The sequence below is a fragment of the Grampus griseus genome (genome assembly GCF_964374135.1).
Source record: "Grampus griseus genome assembly, chromosome: 1".
In the NCBI taxonomy this organism is placed as follows: Eukaryota; Metazoa; Chordata; class Mammalia; order Artiodactyla; family Delphinidae; genus Grampus; species Grampus griseus.
Window position 1 is genome coordinate 60,197,815 of NC_139017.1, and position 19,637 is coordinate 60,217,451.

General features: G+C 35.8%; 1 protein-coding gene across 2 annotated transcripts in view; it reads left to right on the forward strand.

Moving 5' to 3' along the window:
- Positions 1 to 19,637, forward strand: part of RASAL2 (RAS protein activator like 2) — a gene marked incomplete at its 5' end in the record, with an annotated part of 384,612 nt that overhangs the window by 285,994 nt on the left and 78,981 nt on the right. For both annotated transcript variants that reach the window (XM_082663871.1, XM_082663872.1), the window contains one exon: positions 7,154 to 7,260. In XM_082663871.1, the coding sequence (XP_082519997.1) occupies positions 7,154 to 7,260 (107 nt within the window). The remainder of the gene's footprint in view (positions 1 to 7,153; positions 7,261 to 19,637) is intronic.

Consider the following 19,637-nt stretch of genomic DNA (forward strand, 5'->3'; position numbering starts at 1 on the left):
AGTAACTTTTCTCCTTCTTTACCACATTGCCTCACCCCTCTTTGTTTCTTGATTATAATGTTCTTAATAGCATTAGCATTCCAGGATTGAGAGTTTTCTTTGATGGGGTTTTGTTTGCAGTAAATTATCCCCCAAAGAGTATGATTTAATTCTCTTTAAAATATGAAGAATCATGTGCACTTGTTAAAGTTCTTTGAGTTATTTTTAGGAAGAAGTAAGAAAATTGAAGTCTCCATGATTGTTTACCTTATTTTTCTTCATTACAATCCATTATACAAAACACAAGGAGAACAGGATAGCATGCGTGGTGATTAAAAGTATAGCCTCTAGGGCTTCCCTGGTGGCTCAGTGGTTGAGAGTCCGCCTGCCGATGCAGGGGACACGGGTTCGTGCCCCGGTCCGGGAAGATCCCACATGCCGCGGAGCGGCTGGGCCCGTGAGCCATGGCCGCTGAGCCTGCGCGTCCGGAGCCTGTGCTCCACAACGGGAGAGGCCACAACAGTGAGAGGCCCGCGTACCGCAAAAAAAAAAAAAAAAAGTATAGCCTCTAGATTCAGATTGCATGCGTTCTAATTCTGATTCTGCCCTTTACCAGCCCTGCAAACATGGGCAGAGTAATAGAACATCTTGCTTCCTCATCTGTAAAATGGGGGCGATAATTCCAATTCCAGAGAATTGTGAGGATTGAAGAGAAAATTAATATAAAACACTTAGCATGTAATAAGGAATAAAAATGTTAGTTTGGTGTTGCAGTTATCCTTGTTATACTTTTATTATTACTACTAAGATCCCTGGTTGTTATCACTAAGAACCATAGATACGCTTTGTATTTGAAAATTAAGATAACCGTATAAATATCCATCAACTGTGTCTTTCCAGTTGACAGTGAAAAGTGTTCTCTATCATCTCATCCAGTATAATCATGTGAAACCCTAAGTTGAAGAAATGGAATACTTGCTTGACCAGAGAGAAATCTGTTCTCCTACTATATTAACAAGAAGAATTTTTAAAAAATAATAATAGGGAATAAATTTGTTGAAGTAAAGAAAAGGTGGGGGAGACTAGCTGCCTTTACTTTCTGAGAATTCACCACATTTCTGTACTTAGCACCAATTTGTATGTATTGAAAAGTGTCTAGGGCATGCAAACTTGAAAGGACTGCTTGTTTGAGTGAAGTACTGCCGTCTAAGTGATACAAATTGGATGAATTAAAGTGGCTCTGGGGATTTGTACTCCAGAGGATCTGAATGGTAGTGACTGTCAGTGCCTCAGCTTTACAGCAGTAAAAGTGAGATACAGCAGAAAATGTCCTACTGAAAATCAGGTGGTGAAGTCTATAAAACACCCAGGTGCTATGTTGTTAGCAACTATATAAATGCAGGATGTAATTTTCTCCTCTTTGCTCTTGTCACTTTTCCTTTATAAAATTCTTCTCTACCTTCATCTTTAAGCTCTCATTGCCTTTAAGGGATCCTCCAACAAAAAGTATGAAACGTCATGAAGCCTTTTTTTTTCTTTCATGTTTGCCATTTGTTATTAAAGGCCCTCTTGATAAAGAGGTACAAACCCATTTCCTAATACTATTCCTTCCTTCCTATTCTGTTCCTTAAGTGTCTTCTGTGCCTCCTGTGGAAGAAGCATTCTCCTAATTTAGAATTCACAGCATGGAGAAATAAGTTATTTGCTTATTAACTCATTCATTAATAACTTGAGCCATGGACTTATCACATCCTATTTTGTCATCATTTTTGCAATATAAGGGAAAATAGATGATAGCGAAGTGGATTCATTCACAGCAACACTATACACATTGAAATTCCAGTGACTTGAATGGGTGACCAAACATTCTGGTGTGTATTTAATTTTTTATCATGCTTTGTTGAAATGTTTTTGATTTTTGAAACGGTTTTTGAAGTGAACTAAAGAATTTCCTTTTGATAACAATAGAGAACTTGTTTCCTAAATATAATGTCAAAAATATTAATGGGGCCTGTGAATAATTATAATTGACAGAGCATTCGCATTCATTGATGTTTTATAATTCTATACACAAAATTACTAGGAATTGGCTTGGATTGCTGTTAATGTGAAGTATTTAGACATACTGTATATGCCATCTGACTGCATCTGTGAACATGTAATGTTTTTCTGGTCTGTCATAACTAGAGAATTTTGCTGTAAGGAGGATATTTTGGTTCCTTACATCATTGTCTACCAAATCGAAACTTTATAAATATCTTTCTTCGGTCTGTTTACCATTTGTTTTGAATTTTCTGAAATTACTTTCGCATTGGTAAGGTTATTCTCTTCTTTAGATTTTGCCTCCACCTTCATCTAAGAGAGTAATAAATTGCTACTACCTCAGGGGCTACCACAAGAACTAAGTAAGAGATACTAGACCCAGTGGTTAGCACATAACAAGCATTTAACATTAACTCAAATTATCATAAAAATAGAAAAATATTTCTGCCTTAGACAAATTATTCACAAAAGAGGTACTTAAATAATTTTGAAGTACATCTTTTTCTCCTAAAAAAACGTATTTTTGAATCATCTCCTCTACTTCAAAAAAAAACCATTGTAACTTACTCTAAGTAATAGACATTATCAGAATTCATGACAGTTTTAGCTATGTTGTTTATGTTAAGTATATGCATGTATGACATGACAGTATATGAAATTTGGTTAAATGTGACTGAACAAAAAGTAAATATAGTTGATATTTATAGATATTTTATCATAATGACATTACATAATAGATACTTTTCTCATTTATTTGTAGAGGCTTTTAGAACCTAACCCTCAGTTAATATAAGCATTTTCCTTACTCTCTTTCCAAGCATAATAATATTCTAGAATCATTTCAATCACATTCATTATTCAAAATCCTAAAAAAAAAAAAAAAAAATTAAGAAAGTGCCAGTAAGTGTCTCTCCATAGTATTTCTTTGTGACTTGTACCTTTGGATGAAGTGCATTTCACCAGGTGGTTTTTCTTTCAGAGTAAAAAGCCAAGTCCTTATGTGTAGGCCTACAAAGCCTACATGATCTGAGCACGCCTGCCCTAATTCCTCTTAGGCCTTCTGCTATTATTTGTCCCCACTTACCGACAGCAGCCCCACTGGCCTCCCAGCTGCACTTTACCCTAGAAGCTCTGTATTGTTCTCCCTCTGTCTGCAGCCTCCCTCCCTGATAAATCTACAAGCCTGACCTCTTCACTTCCTTAAGTATTGGCTCTCACTCACCTTCTCAATGCATCTATCTACCTATTCACTATAGTTACTGTAGTGAAATTATTGTTCCTACTCATCTCCCTTTCTCTGTCCTCTTCTTTTTCCCTCCCTGAAACACCATTTGTTACATTGACTTCATTATAAATAAACTAAAGGCCATGAACACACTATTAGGTCTGAAAGGCAGAATTGAGTTCTGTTTGTCAGATAGGCACATCTTCCACCAAAAGTGCCTTTGCCCTTATAATTATCTAGTTGTCAATTACTTTGCCACACTTTTAAAACAAAGCACACTGACATAGAAGAAAATGTGTATTTTGAGGAAATGACATTGTAATAATGTATTTTGGATTTAGAGAGCCCCATTCTTCCAAAAAGCTAATTTTGGGTCAAAGCATATAAACTGATTCATCTTGTCTTCATCTCTGGTTGGTCTGAATAACCCAGTTTATTAATGCAGACCAGAGCAGGAAAGGTTGAAATGGCTTACACGTAATCACACAGATAGTTGGTAGAGCTGCTAAGAAAAGCACCCAGATGTTCTCTTTGTTCAATACATCATCCTATGTGGAGCTGTATTGGAGGTTATCTCGCATTATTATAAGTTGTCACCTCATCTCAGTTCATACCCAATGGCAAAGGAAATGAAGAGATAAATTTAAAACTTAACTGGACTTTTTATAACTTTTTTTGCCTTTCAATCTGAAGATGAAAAATATTATTTTTAGAGGGTGAGAAAGTGAACAAATTAGTTTTAGACCTTTATCTACCGAAACAATATCATATGCCTCTTGTCTTAGAGAGAGAGCATATTTTAAAATGACTATAATTTAATACTGTGACTATGAAAAGAATATTAATTTTTACAGCAAGTGAAAATAATGCAGTAGTATGTAGAATGGGCCGGGTAGGATAGAAAGCTGTCTAATTTTGGTCTACTGGGACTGGTATAGATTTTCCATCCAAATCAGCAGAAATGTAGCTTTAAGAGCATAGTAGCAGCTTTCCTTTTTGCTTGAAGCTTTAAAGTCAAAGGTAGCTGGACGAGTTTAACATGCAGGCCAGCCTGTGACTAATCCAGCAAGTTGTTAATTCTGCTCTTCCTGATGCTGCTCCCCTGTTTCTAAGTGGTCATTAGTTCTTTGGGTATATGTTCTTCTCTCAGCTTTCAAATAGTTATGAATCTTCTGAAAACTAAGCAACCCTAACATTCAAAGACATCAGCAGATAAGTTGCACTGATGTGAGGGCTGGGAAAGTCAAGAAGTGTAGACTTCCTCCTCTTATCATTAGTTGATTTAGCTTATTTTGTTTCCTTGCTTTTCCCTCTTTAATGGCAGTTGTTCAAACTTCAAAAATAATTTAATTTCTTCTTTTTGAACCCAGTGACATTCTTTTTTTTTTTTTTTGCGGTACACGGGCCTCTCACTATTGTGACCTCTCCCGTTGCGGAGCACAGGCTCCAGACGTGCAGGCTCAGTGGCCATGGCTTACGGGCCTAGCCGCTCCGCGGCATGTGGGATCTTCCCGGACCGGAGCACGAACCCGTGTCCCCTGCATCAGCAGGCGGACTCTCAACCACTGCGCCACCAGGAAAGCCCCCAGTGACACTCTTTAAGCTATATCAGAGTTGTGATTTTTTTTTTCATGATACAGAAAGAGAATCTAAAGATAAGTATAACAAAGAACATATTGTTAGGGTTTGAAATGTGGTTGCTCATTATAGCCAAAATAATTTCAAATAGCTAAAAGCACTGAAATATATTTACGTAATGAGTTCATATGCCTGAAAACTAAAATTAGATGTTTGGAAGACAGTAAGGAGATAAGTTTCTTTTCCTTCCTTAGCCAGAACATTGCAAATTAAGGAAAACTGTTTACTAGATCATTTTATCCTTGCTAATGGAACTTATTTTTCTCCCAATATGGTTTCTCCATCAATTATTCAGAGATTAAAATATATTATATTATAATATTCAATCTCATGTATCTTCTAATGATCAGTAATTATCAGACGAAAGATGAGATCTCCTTCTACCTTCAACAGCCCCTATCCCCACCTGCCTGCCCCCCATATAGAATTGCCTGACTTAGATAATCACCCTTTAAAGTCATCTTCCTGGAGTCTGAAGGTCTTGTTGTTCAGTGTGCTCTGACAAACTGATTTGTTTAAATTCAGTGCTTTGTGCCATTCCTATGAATTTTAATTATAGTACCATTTTTTAGAAATGTGCAGTAGAATTCATGTGTGCCTAATTCTGAAAATGGCTTTGTACATTAAGGCTCATTTAACCACAGATGGTTAGAGAGAAGTTGAGAGGCAGTTATTGGTCATAATTTTAAAACACAGTAATAGCATGGAACTTCCTTGTACTGCATGCATTTAAGATGCTGTGTTGTCAACCTCTCGGTCATTAGGCATGTTGCGATTTGGCTTATGTCTTACTGGTCAGGATGTCACAGTGAAGAAATGTTTAGTCACGGAAGAAAATCAGTGTCCAGCACGCAAAGATAGTAATAGGGTAAGCACTCCCAACTGGATTTTCATAGGAGGGATTGATTTGTGTGTATTACTGGGTCTGTGTAAAATGGTGTCCTTTTGGCACTAGATGAATATAAATTTCAGGAAATGTTTTTTCTTCTGCAGATTAGTGTAATACTGTGAAATTTGCTGTAACTGAGGGGAGGCAGTGGTTGGGCGTCTGCTAATAGCCTGAAAGTAACTAATGAGGATGTGCAGTCGGAACAATTGATTGAATAGCTGCAGTCCTGTGTGTTGCTTTCTCGCTTGCTCTCTCTGCAAGCTGTAGAGAGGGAGGGGGAAGAGCAAGACACAGGGAGGGAGCGAGAAAAAACGCTTTCTCTTAAGTGGAAGTAGCACGGATCCCAGGGGCCAGGAGGCCAGAAATGGAAGTTTAAACTGCATCTATCTTTTAAAGGGAGAACAGCAGGAATCAAAATGTCAGTCTCCGGAGTCACGATTTACTCCTTATTTTTTAAGATCTGGAAGATAACACAGAATACTCTTTTTAGGATGTGTTTTTTTTTTTCCCTTGTCCATGTTGAGATTATCTAATGTTATCTGAGAAGCTGGATTCCTATGTCTGTCAGTTGAAGTGGAGATGGGAAGCAGTTGTGATAAAGGTATAATGTGTATATATCTATCATCTGTGTGTGCGTGTTTATGTGCATATATATATGCATATATATGTATATCACTCTATAAAAATTTTTAATGTAACCTTAATATAGTGTATAGTAATTAAATTGGAGAATACCACATCATCTGCAAAATCTGAAGCTTGTTAGGTCAGTTTGAACAGATTTAGGATTCCAGAGTAAGATCTTAGTGAGGTCATATTGCCAGAACAAGGAGAAGCTGATCTATTTTTATATCAGCATAGGCATATATGTTATTTTATCCTAGCAGCAGCTTTTAGTCTTCTCATGGACCTTTGGCTGCAGGCTAGTGAATCATCTTATCTGCACAGAACTGAACTTTGACCTTTGTGCAGACACCATCAAATCATGTTCACTAGGCAAAATTTGTTCACAAGAATATGAAAAAATTTCACTGGATTATATTAACTCCTATATTGCTGACATAGAGAAGTAGATTCATATACTGAGATGCAAATATTAAGTGAACTTAGAGATATTAAACATAGCTCAGAGGAAATTACTTTTTATATGTGCATAAAGATATAAGCTGTCACAGTAAAGCAGATTCTTAACAGTGACCAAGTCTCCCTAGTGTCTCAATAATATCTCTTTAGAGATAAAGAAACAAATTATGTAGAGATAGAATGTAATGTATCTTTAAAGCAGACTGATTTTTTGTGAGAAAAAAATCAATAATTTTACAGGTTAGCGAAAGATCCTAAATTTGGGTTTTTTATGATGTTCTTTTTTTCTTTTCCAGAGGTGCCAGCAGAAAGGTCCCCCCGCAGACGGAGTATCTCAGGGACCAGTACATCAGAGAAACCCAACTCTATGGATACTGCAAATACCTCACCCTTCAAAGTACCAGTAAGTGTTTCTTTTCTCTAAAAGATTACTTTACTTTTCTCCTTTCTTTTTAGAGTTAGAGACAGTTGCTAAGAAATCAAAACATTTTGTTCTTCAAGAATTTCTTTATCAAGTTACTAACTAAAACCTATCACAATTTTATGAAGATGCTGGTAGGAATTTTTTTTTTTTAAAGCACGGCGTATAGTGTTTTTAGTGATGGAGCCTAAGCAGAGAATGGTGAGACTCATAAAGTTGCAGAGCAGAAAATCAGAAAATTAGATTAGAAAATTAGACAGTTGTGAGTTCTAATCCTGAAACCTGGCCTATGCTTTGCTTAAGCCATCTTTTAGATGACTATATAAGTGCTTAAGAAATACCCTGGAAGAAATATTCCAGTTAAAAATACTCCTTAAACTGACTAGGCAGTACTGAGAATCAATATTAAATATGAAGGAACGCTGAGATGGAAAGTCTGTAAGTGATCAAGTCAGGTGACTACCAGTTGCAATTTGGACCTCTTTGATATAACTTGGAGTAGCCTAGATTTTAATTCATCCATTTTCTTTGTTTATTGAATAAGAAATATACTTACTTTCTATTCATATCATTTTATTAAAATTAATTACTTTTAAACTTGAAAAGAATTACATCTGTGAAGTTAGTCATTATTATAGGTACACTGGAAATCAGTATAAAGTAGAAATAGCCTTTTCTATTGGGAAAAAAAGGATTTTTTTTCTTTTAATTCAGCCAAGTTAATACGTTGTGTTCTTTATTCCAATACAAGTTTTTAAAGTTAGGATGACCTTTTAAGTAGAACTGGTATTTTGAGATATAAAGCTGGCATTCACTTGTAAATTAACCAAAGTGAATGTTTTATTTTACATTAATCCTGAGAAGCAAGATTTCCCCTTGTTATATCTAGGTGCCTTGTAGAGTTTGTGAATATCTATTATTGTGACACCTTTCAAATTTTTACAAATCTTCTCATTTTTAAAGACCACAAGCAAGTGTTGGATTAATATTCTAACCAAATCGTGACAGGAGTTTTAAAATACTGGATTTCATGCCTTTTACTAAATTTCTTTATTCTAATAGACATAACTATCTATTTAAAATTTGTTTTCATGAATGAAAAAAGCATCTTTTCTCTCCCTTCCCCTTCTTATTTTCCTGATGAAACCAATCAAATATAGTGAAACTAACTATCTATATAAAGAGTTTGGTGAAAAGGTTTGAGTTAGAATTTGAATTTTTACTACTGTCATGCTAGAATAGAATGGTGAATACTTAATTTTTTTTTTTTTTCAACATCAGTAGCTGAAGAAGAATATTCCTCTGCAATGTGGTAACTTTGAAATACTTCCTATATTGAATCTGAAGTTCATGACTGGCCTTTTAAAATTTGAATTAATTAGAAATAACAATTTTCATTTATATTTAAACAATAAATTGACAGCTAATTTAAGGTTTACCTTAATAATAAGGCTAATTATTTTTGAGTAAAAGTAATAAACCAATGGTGCATATACATGAAGACTAGCACTACTCACAGACCACTTACTCAGGGATCGAACCCAGGTCCCGGCAGTGAGAACGCTGAGTCCTAAGCACTGGACCGCCAGGGAATTCCCTCATTTGTTATTCTTTTTACAATCTCGGCCACGTCATGGATTTAGAAATACTGAGGGAAAGAAGGGTCCCCTGATTAGCAAATTGCAGTCACAAAGCCCATGCACTTAGCTCTCTAGTAGAATTTAGCCATTCATAAGCCTTCATCTAGACAATTGTTTGGAAAAATAACCATGCAAACACACTGACTGCAATTTTTTTTTAATGGCAAAAAAAAAAAATGTCAGTGAGTAGAGGGAGGAGGCAGAGAAAATGAAAAACAAGGAGTCATAAAAACAATCTGAATTCATTTAGGATAAAGGCAGATAGCCTTATACTTATTGATAGTCCTTAAGGGTACCATCGTATTACAGGATGGATGGTGCATAGTGTAGTAATTGACATTGATAATAATAGTCCTGAATCATCAAGGAAAAGTGAGATTATATTGTTTGTACCAGGCTGTTTTTTAAAACTGGAAACTGTGTAATATTGTGTGATATATATCCATTGAGAATATTTAAAATCTTAAAGATATGTGAAGCTTTATAAAAACTGCTATTCCGAAAAATCTAGTTTGTGAAGTTCCTCACTCCTTGATAATGCTAGATAAATAATTTATATTCTTTTAAGAGAAACCAAAATATGCTGGCTAAATGAGGCACTGCAGTACTTGGATGTCTGTGGAAGTACATTGTATTTTTTAAATCTCCATATGATACCAATAGCTAATGTGACTTACATCACTTAAATGTATTGCCAGAAGAAGTATGTCTAGTTTCAGATCAACACAAAATATTTTTGTAATAAATATCACAAAAGACTTTCTGAATATGGGAAAGCAGTACAAAAAGGAACCTAACTGAGATACTTAACTTTTAGTTACTTATATAGTACCTCAAAGATCATTTTCATGTTAACTTTATGAAGGGGCAGGGGTGAGATTTAAGCACAAGTACTTGTAGTTCAGAGACTCAGGTGTCTTTGCTGTGGTGAACAGCAGGTTCACTACCCATCAGGAGGACCCAAAAAGGAGCTAGTTGTGGACTCTCCAAAAGGGCCTTATTCTTCCTAGATCTATTTTCAGGCTTCCTGAGGGCAGATGAAATAGATTTTTAACAAGTCTTGATGGAAATTCTTGACAGTGACACACTTAATGAATGCTTACTTTGGGCAAAGTATTGGTGATTCACCAATTGATATTGATGAGACTATTGATGCTTTCTTGGCACTCTACTTGGTACTGGGGAAACAGAAATGAACACAACAGAATTTCCATACAAGAGAACTTATAGTCTAGTAGCAAGAGACAGAAAAATGACCAGATTCGTAAGGAGGTAGATGAGCATGGTGACACTGGTTTTTAACAATGCACTGTGTAAGCTAAGGCTTTGTCAAGGAGCCAGTATTTCAGCTGCGTTTCAAAGGCTGAATGAAAATAGTTGAGAGGGGAAGGAGAGTATTCCATCTTGAGGGAATAGCATTTTGGAAAGACACACTTCATAAGGTGACTCACGCTTCAAGGGAATATGGGAAAGCATTTCCTGCTTTTCGAGGCAGGAATTGAAAAGCATGTAGGCAAAAATGGCTAGAGAGAGGATGGAGAGGTAGGTTGGGGCAAGACTGTGAGCCGGTTTGTTTGTCAAGCTTAACTAAATTTTGCTGGCCACTAAAGCATTAAAGATTGGTTTAATTGAAATATTTGTCTTGGCTTAAAAGCTAAACCAAGTTATATAAATACTGGGACATACTGGTAAATTACTTGACTCTAACCTAAGTGACTCTTCTTGCTATTACTATCTGAACTCAGGGTGATAGGTAAGGGGCTATCATTCAATAGGCCAGTCCAGCACCCACCCCTGGCTATCAGCTGACACTGCTTGTAGTTCTAGAGTAGTGGTTAGCCTTTGAGAGATCCCCAGAAGCCAATGGATAAGAGTTGTTTGTATCCTGCTGACTGCTGCTAGATAAGGCAGAAAGGATATATATCTTTGTATATCTTCCTTATTCCCCCAAACTTATATTTTCTAAACTTAAAATGGATAACTAGTAAGTAGTATATTCATGTATATTCCTTACTTAGTCTAATCCATCTTTATGCAGATAGACAGCAGAGTCAATAAGTTTAAAAATAAGAATGTAAGAAATGAAACAAGGAAGTCATGGCCACTGAACCTATAGGTTAAGTTAAGGTCTCAGCTTTTGGGAATGTTTAAATGTATTTGTACTTATAGCTAATCATAGGCATAAGAAAAGCAGAGATCTGCAGGGTAGTTATTCAGTTCTTCCTCCACTCTGATTCCATATCTCTTCACCTTAATTCCAATTGCAGTTATTTGTTTGTAGGTCTGTGTGCCTCATTAGACAATAAATATCTCTTCTACTTAACTTTTTTTTTAAATTGGAGTATAGTTGCTTTACAATGTTGTGGTAGTTTCTACTGTACAGCAAAATGAATCAGCTATACGTATACATATATCCCCTCTTTTTTGGGCTTCCTTCCCATTTAGGTCACCGCAGAGCATTGAGTAGAGTCATCTTTGTAGCTACCCCAATGTCTAACGACAGAGCCTTGCATATAGGAAACACTCAACAAGTAGTTGTTGAGTGGATAAAATATAAATGAGTTATCTAAGAACCTGAATCAAGTGACTATGTTTCACACTTACTCTCTTGGTATTACAGATGATGTCTCTAGTCAAGTGGATTACTAAACCATTTAATAACTACTAAGAGATCATTTGGAGTAAAGGAGGGCACCTGCGCAAAATAGTTACCTTTTTTTTTTCTCTTCAACAAAGAGAGATCTTAATTTATATTTGGAATCCAGGGCTATGGTATTTTATGTATGTAGTATATACTCTTTCTACTTAGGTTGGGAAGTGAAACTAGGTAGGATTCTTTATTTAATGATTTATCTCTGTGGATATTTCTTTGAACAATTTAGGTGTCAGATATACGTATAAGCTGGCAATGTTTTTGCAGATTTGAATTTTGACTATTACATTCTTCAAGAACAATTTTAGTCATTTGAATAGTTTTTTGCCTCTTTTTAAAGATACTATTTTTCATTTTTTCTTTAACATCCTGCTAGACTTTTTGCCTTTGTCATATTTGTGTTTTAAACACAAATAAAATATCCATTGTATGGTTTATATATTGTTAAAACTATATATAAAACTATATTTTAAAATAAAATATCCATTGTATGTTTTATATATTGTTAAAACTACATTTAAATGATGTTACAAGAGTGACTGGAAAGGAATGAGTAAACTAATGAAAAGTTATCCAGGTACTTAAATTTAATTCAGAAAGGGAATATGCTAACATCTTGTAATTGTATATATTTGTTTCACATTGCCTGAGTTTTTGCGACAGGCTTCTTTCTTTAATATTCTATTTATAAAGTGACTATTGATATTTATGATTTTTGTATCACTTCTCCTTAGACGTTGCCATCAATTTAGCTTTGGCTGAAAGAAAGCTGCTGTGTACTGGGCCAGGTGCTTCGCTTAGTGTTTTCATTTCCATAACACAATGGTCTGAGTTGGCCTTCCCTGTGAATGTAACACAATGCAGTCGCAGCTGCTTCATTTATATTAGCCTTGAGCTTGGCTCTGAAAGAATTCAGGCACTAAAATACATGCCAAGACAACCAGAATGCAAAGTTGAACTAAAGCAGTAACCGACTATTCCTATGTAACCCTCCTTGTGTTCTTGTCACAGTGACTCCTGAGCATTCCCAATCAGACATACTAGGTACAAAAGACTGTCAAAAGATGGAACCTTTGCATAGTTTTTAGAAGAAAGTAAAGCTTTAGAGGAATAAATGTAGACTAAGTTAAATTCTGAAAAAAAAAAAAAAGTAACGTTACAACCTTCCTTAAGTATTGAGATAATCGGGCTCAGTTGGTATTAGCCGTTGTTTTGAATAGAATCCTCAATAAGATCTTTGTTTTTCCAAGGTAAACAAAGAGACAGAAAGCTTCATGCCCACTTAATAAAGACCAGAAAGTGTTCATTGTCTAAACCAGTGGTTTTCAACTCTGGCTGTACACAAAAATCATCTAAGGAACTTCAAAAAATACTGCTGCCTGGGCTCCACCTCAGACCAGTTAAATCAGAATCTCTGGACTAGAACCCAGTCTTCTGTATTTTTTAAAACCTTTCCAGATGATTCTAACATGCAACCAGGGTTGAGAACTATTTGTCTAAATGAGTGGTTAAAGTATTAGGAACCCACTTAGTCAATGTATTCCCTGTGGACATCAGTGCCTTCTTTTGTACCTTCAAGTCTGCCATAAAAAACTAGCAAGTGATAGTTTCTCAGTGGCATGCTATCACTCACAAACAAGTTGCTGTGTTGTATATTAGTTGCCCTTCTGAGTGTTTACCACAGTCAGTTCAGATGACCAGTCTAATTTTACAAAATACTTGCTTTATTGTGGCAGAGTGGCCTTTGACCAGCCTAAGAATCTGTTTTAGCAGTAAAATATTCAATTTGAATTCATAGCACCTGAGCTACAATCCTGTTTCAACTTTTATATTCTCATTGCTGTTGTATTCCAGGACACTTAAAGTTCTTTCCTCTGCTGCTTAAAGATTCTTTATTCATCTTTCTTCTCTTTCCTGACCATCTGCATGGAGTTAAAATAGTAGGATTACCCTTCAGTGATACCTTTTCAATAAAGAGAACATTTGTATTCATGTATATATGAATACATATTCATATTATGTGTCTATCAAAATATTACTACCAGAGGTAAAAATAATATAATAAACATAGGGATGTCTGAAAAGAAAAATTATAGTCTGAAGATATTAAATATTAACTATACCTCTAAATCATTTTGTAATCAGAACGGGTGTAATTTTAAAATCTTTTAACAATAAACACCCTAGGAAATGTAAAATTTGGAGAAAAGAAAAAAGGATTAAGGATAGATACAACCCCTTAAGGAGGATAGAAAGCAGATAGCAAATACCTGGAGGAAGAGAGCAGGAATGGCAGGGAATATTGCCAAGATCCTAAACTTGAAAGAATCAAAGAATGATGGAAAACCTCCTCAATCTATGGTTATTCCTAGAAATAGGTTTGCAATAGTGCTAACTAGTGGAGATTCCAACTTATCCTGTCCAGGAGAAGAGGGCTGTTTGAGGGAGAGGACAGGATGAACTCAAATATAGTTCTTTCTTAAGGATAGTGTACTATAAGGCCATCTCCTCAAAGCCAAGATATTTTTCTTCTGTTTTAATGGGGAAGTAGAGGCTTAACTACTTTCATATCACAACCAGAGATAAACGTTTTGAAGGGCTAATACTCACTTAGGGGAGCATATAGTTAACCACTAAGTATAACTGATATCAGATGCTTTCTCCTTTCAAAGAAGTTAGGAAGTTAGAAATATACAAAGGAAACCTTGCCAAATTCTTGATTTGCTAGGGTTAGCTGTACAGAAAGGTATTTTTGTACTTCTTAGCTGTACCTATAGTCAACAAGGTACAAGCATTACTGGTAAACAGTAATACCCCTGAGGTGCCTTCCTACCATCAGGCCATTTAATTTTATAATCAATGCCAGTACCACTCCACTGGATCTTTAAATGGTTTGTTTGTTTTATATTAAACATCTATGTATTTCAATTTATCATTTACTTATTTTTTAACTGAAAACTAGTTGATGTACAATATTATGTTCTTTTCAGGTGTACTGCATAGTGATTTGACATTTGCATACAATGAAATGGTCCCCATGATAAGTCTACTAATGATCTGTCCCCATACAAAGTTATTACAATATTATTCACCATATTCCTTATCCTATATATTACATCCACATGGCTTGTTTATTTTATAACTGGAGGTTTGTACCTCTTAATCCCCTTCCTAATTCACTCTCTCTTCTCTGGCAACCACCATCTGTTCTCTGTATCTATGAGTCTGTTTTTCATTTTGTTTTATTTGTTTGTTTTGTTTTTACATTCCACATAGCAGTGAGATCATACTGTATTTGTCATTCTCTGTCTGACTTTATTTCACTTAGCAAAATATCCTCTAGATCCATCCATGTTGTCACAAATGGCAAGATTTTGTTTTATTTTTTTAATGGCCGACAGTCTAGTGTATGTGTGTGTTACACACAAACATACACACACATACATACTACATCTTCTTCATCTATTTATCTATCAATAGATACTTAGATTGTTTCCATATCTTGACTATTGTAAATAATGCTGCAGTGAACATTGCTGTGCATGTCTTTTCAAATTAATGTTTTTGTTTCCTTCAGGTAAATACCCGGAAGTGGAATTGGTGGCTGTTATGGTAGTTCTACTTTTAATCTTTTGAGGAACCTCCATAATGTTTTCCATAGTGGTTGTACCAATTTGCATTCCCACCAACAGTGTATAAAGGTTCCCATATCTCTACTTCTTTGTCACCACTTCTTATTTGTTGTCTTTTTGATGATAGCCATTCTGACAGGTGTGAGGTGTTATCTCATTGTGGTCTTGATTTGTGTTTCCCTGATGATTAGTGATCTTGAGCATCTTTTCAGGTGTCTGTTGGCCATCTGTATGTCTTCTTTGGAAAAAATATCTCTTCAGGTCCTCCACCCATTTATTAATCAGCTTGTTTGTTTTTTTGATGATGAGTTGTATAACTTCTTTGTATATTTTGGATATTAACCCCTTATTGGATATATTGTTTGCAAATATTTTATTCTATTCAGTAGACTGTCTTTTTGTTGATGTGCGAAAACTTTTAAGTTTGTTGTAGTCCCACTTGTTTATTTTTGCTTTTGTTTCCCTTGCCTGAGGACACAGCTCCAAAAAACTATTGCTAGGACTGATGTCAAAGAGCATACTGCCTATATTTTCTTCTAGGAGTTTTATGGCTTCAGGTCTTACATCTGGGTCTCTAATCCATCTTGATTTTATTTTTATATATGGTGTGAGAACGTAATCCAGTTTGATTCTCTTGCATATAACTCTTCAGTTTTCCCATTTATTGAAAAGGTTGTCTTTTCCTTATTGTATATTCTTGCCTCCTTTGTCATAGGTTAATTGACCACATAAGCATGGGTTTATTTCTGGGCTCTATATTCTGTTCCATTGATCTGTGTGTCTGTTTTTATACCAGTACCATACTGTTTTGATTACTGTAGTTTTGTAGTATAGTCTGAAGTCAGGGAGTGTGATTCCTCCAGCTCTGTTCTTCTTTCTCAAGATTACTTTGGCTAGTCAGGGTTTTTTATGTTTCCATGCAAATTTTAAAGTTATTTGTTCTAGTTCTGTGAAAAATATCCTTAGTATTTTGATAGGTATTACATTGAATCTATAGATTGCCTTGGATAGTATGGTCATTTTAACAACATTAATTCTTCCCATCCATGTACAGGTCGTTTACCTCCTTAGGTAGGTTTATTCTTTTTGATGCAGTTGTAAATGGGATTGTTTCCTTAATTTCTCTTTCTGACAGTTTGTTGATAGTGTATAGAAATACAACAGATTTCTGTATATTAATTTTGTATCCTGCAACTTGACTGAATTCATTGATGACCTCTAGTAGTTTTCTGGTGGTATCTTTAGGATTTTCTACATATAGTATCGTGTCATCTACAAACAGTGACAGTTTTACTTCTTCCTTTCTAGTTTGGATTCCTTTTTATTTCTTTTTCTTGTATGATTGCTGTGGCTAGGGCGTCCAACGCTATGTTGAATTAAAGTGGCGAGAGTGGGCATCCTTGTCTTGTTCCTGATCTTAGAGGAAATAATTTCAGCTTTTCACTGTTGAGTATGATGTAAGCTATGGGCCTATCATATATGACCTTTGTTATGTTGAGATATATGTTCCCACTATGCCCACTTCCTGGAGAATTTTTATCATAAATTGATGTTGAAATTTGTCAAAAGCTTATTTTGCATCTATTGAGATAATCATGTGATTTTTATTCTTCAGTTTGTTAATGTGGTGTATCACATTGATTGATTTGCAAATACTGAAAAATTCTTGTGTCCCTGGGATAAATCCATCTTGATCGTGGTATGCGATTTTTTTAATGTATTGTTGGATTTGGTTTGCTAATATTTTGTTGAGGATTTTTGAATCTGTGTTATCAGTGATCTTGGACTGTAATTTTCTTTCTTCCTTTCTTTCTTTTTTTCTCTTTTTTTTTTTTTGATATCTTTGTCTTGTTTTGGTATCAGGGTGATGCTGGCCTCATAGACTGAGTTTGGAAGCATTCCTTTCTCTTCAACTTTTTGGAGTAGTTTGAGAAGGATAGGTGTTAATTCTTCTTTAAATATTTAGTAAAATTCACCTGTGAAGCCATCTAATCCTGGACTTTTGTTTATTGGGAGTTTTTTAAATTACTGATTCAGGGAATTCCCTGCTGGTCCAGTTGTTAGAACTCAGCACTTTCACTGCCATGGGCCCAGGTTCAGTTTCTGGTTGGGGAACTAATATCCCACAAGCCACACAGCATGGCCAAAAATAAATAATTTAATAAATTGATCAGTAACTGGTAATAGGTCTGTTAATAGTTTCTATTTCTTCCTGATTCAGTCTTGGAGATTGTACGTTTCTAGGAATTTGTTCATTTCTTCTAGGTTGTCCACTTTATTGGCATATAGTTGCTCCTCTTAGTCTCTTATGATCCTTTGTCTTTCTGTGCTGTCAGTTGTAACTTCTCATTTTTCACTTCTGATGTTATTGATTTGAGCCCTAGCTCTTTTTTTCTTGCAGAGTTAAGTTTATCAATTTTTTTTTATCTTTTCAAAGAACCAGCTCTTAGTTTCACTGATCTTTTTAATTGTCTTTTTAGTCTCTATTTTATTTATTTCCACTCTGATCTTTATTATTTCTTTACTTCTCCTAACTTTCAGTTTTGTCTGTCCTTCTTTTTCAAGTTCCTTTAGGTGTAGGGTTAGACTGTTTATTTGAGATTTTTCTTGTTTTGTGAGGTAGACTTGTATCACTATAAAATTCCCTCTTAGAACTGTTTTTACTGTGTCCCTTAGATTTTAGATCACTGTGTTTTCATTTATCATTTTTCTCCGGGTATTTTTTAATTTCCTCTAATTTCTTCGGTGACCTGTTGGTTGTTTACTAGCCTGCTGTTTTTGGAGTTTTTTCCCCCTAGTGTTTGATTTCTAGTGTCATACCGCAGAAAAGATATTTGATGTGATTTTAATCTTCTTAAATTTATTGAGAATTGTTCTGTGACCTAGCATGTAATCTATCCTGGGGAATGTTCCATGTGCACCTGAAAAGAATGTGCATTCTGCTGTTTTTGGATGAAATGTTCTCATTATATACCTATTATTCCGTCTCGTCTAATGTTTCATTTAAGGCCAGTGTTTCCTTACTGATTTTCTGTCTGGATAATTTGTCCACTGATGTAAGTGGGGTATTAAGGTCACTTACTATTAGTGCCTTACTGTCAGTTTCTCCCATTATGTTTGTTAATATTTGCTTTATGTATGTAGGTGCTCCTCTGTTGGGTACACATGTATTTACAATTGTTATATCTTCTCGTTAGATTGATCCCTTTATCGTTATGTAATGTCCTTCTTTGTCTCTTGCTACAATCTTTCTTTTAAAGTCTATTTTGCCTGATATAAGTATTGCTACCTCAGCTTTCTTTTCTTTTCCATTTGCACGGAATACTCTTTTAGCTTTCATTAGTGCTGAGATCTTCATATTAGAGGGATGCTTTTATGACTTTTTATAGCAATGTAATTAATGATCCACAAATCAGGGAATATAAAGTGATATTGTTTTGACAGCCTTCTAAACAGTCTTCTGTTAGTATTCTCCTAAGGCCTAGTTCCAGTGTCCCATAGTAATTTAAATTTAGCTTGCTCCAAACTGTACCCACTTATGTTTTTCCCCAAAACTCTTTTCCCTCTGAATTTCTAACTTTGTAGTACTACAAATTTCTTCACTTCCCAGAGCCAAAAACCTAAGAGTCAGGCTTGGCTTCATGAGTATGAGACCAGTGCAATGCACAGGGCCTGCACTCAGGAAGGTCCTCTGTATGGAGGTTAATGCTCAGTGGTTGACATCTCAAAATTCTTAATGATTCATTTTTGGATTTGTGATTTGTGTTTTGTAAGTGAAGTCCAATGGGATAATGGAGCACGTACAGGGACTTGGAACCAAGGCACAGTACCACCTCCCACTGCCTCTCTGGGCTGGATTCTACATTTCCCACTTTCCCACCAGCCTCCCTTCTTCTCTCTGCCTCACCCAGCCACAGCTATCACCCAAACGGGGCCTGTGCACAAGCATAAGAAAGGTAGGGATTAGGCTGTGCACTCTTGGCAGGGCTGTCCTTGCCCTTACCTGTCCTCTTCACTGGTGTCTGACAGGTGGCCAGAGACCACAACCCAATTGAGGCAAGACTCTGTTCATCCCCAATTCCAGGTACCTAGTGAGTTGGAGTGGCAGCCATGGGAAGGGAAGAAACCTGGCTCAACTTCACTGCCCTGGGCCAGGGCATGGCACATGGGTTTGGTGGCTGGGAAGGGGCAACCTAATAGCCAGTGGGTCACCCACACAGTGAGTTGTGGGCTAGGGCCCCAGGCATCTGTGAAGGTCTGCACTTCTTGCCTTGGCGCCCGAGGGAACATGACATTAAATAGCAAATGAAAAATACCATAGCAGATGGAGAGAGAGACCGTTGGGAAACATTTTCTATTTTAGTACTTAACGGCACTGTTTTCCTGCTTTTTGAACAAGGGCCCTAATATTTTGTACTGAGCCACTCAAAATAT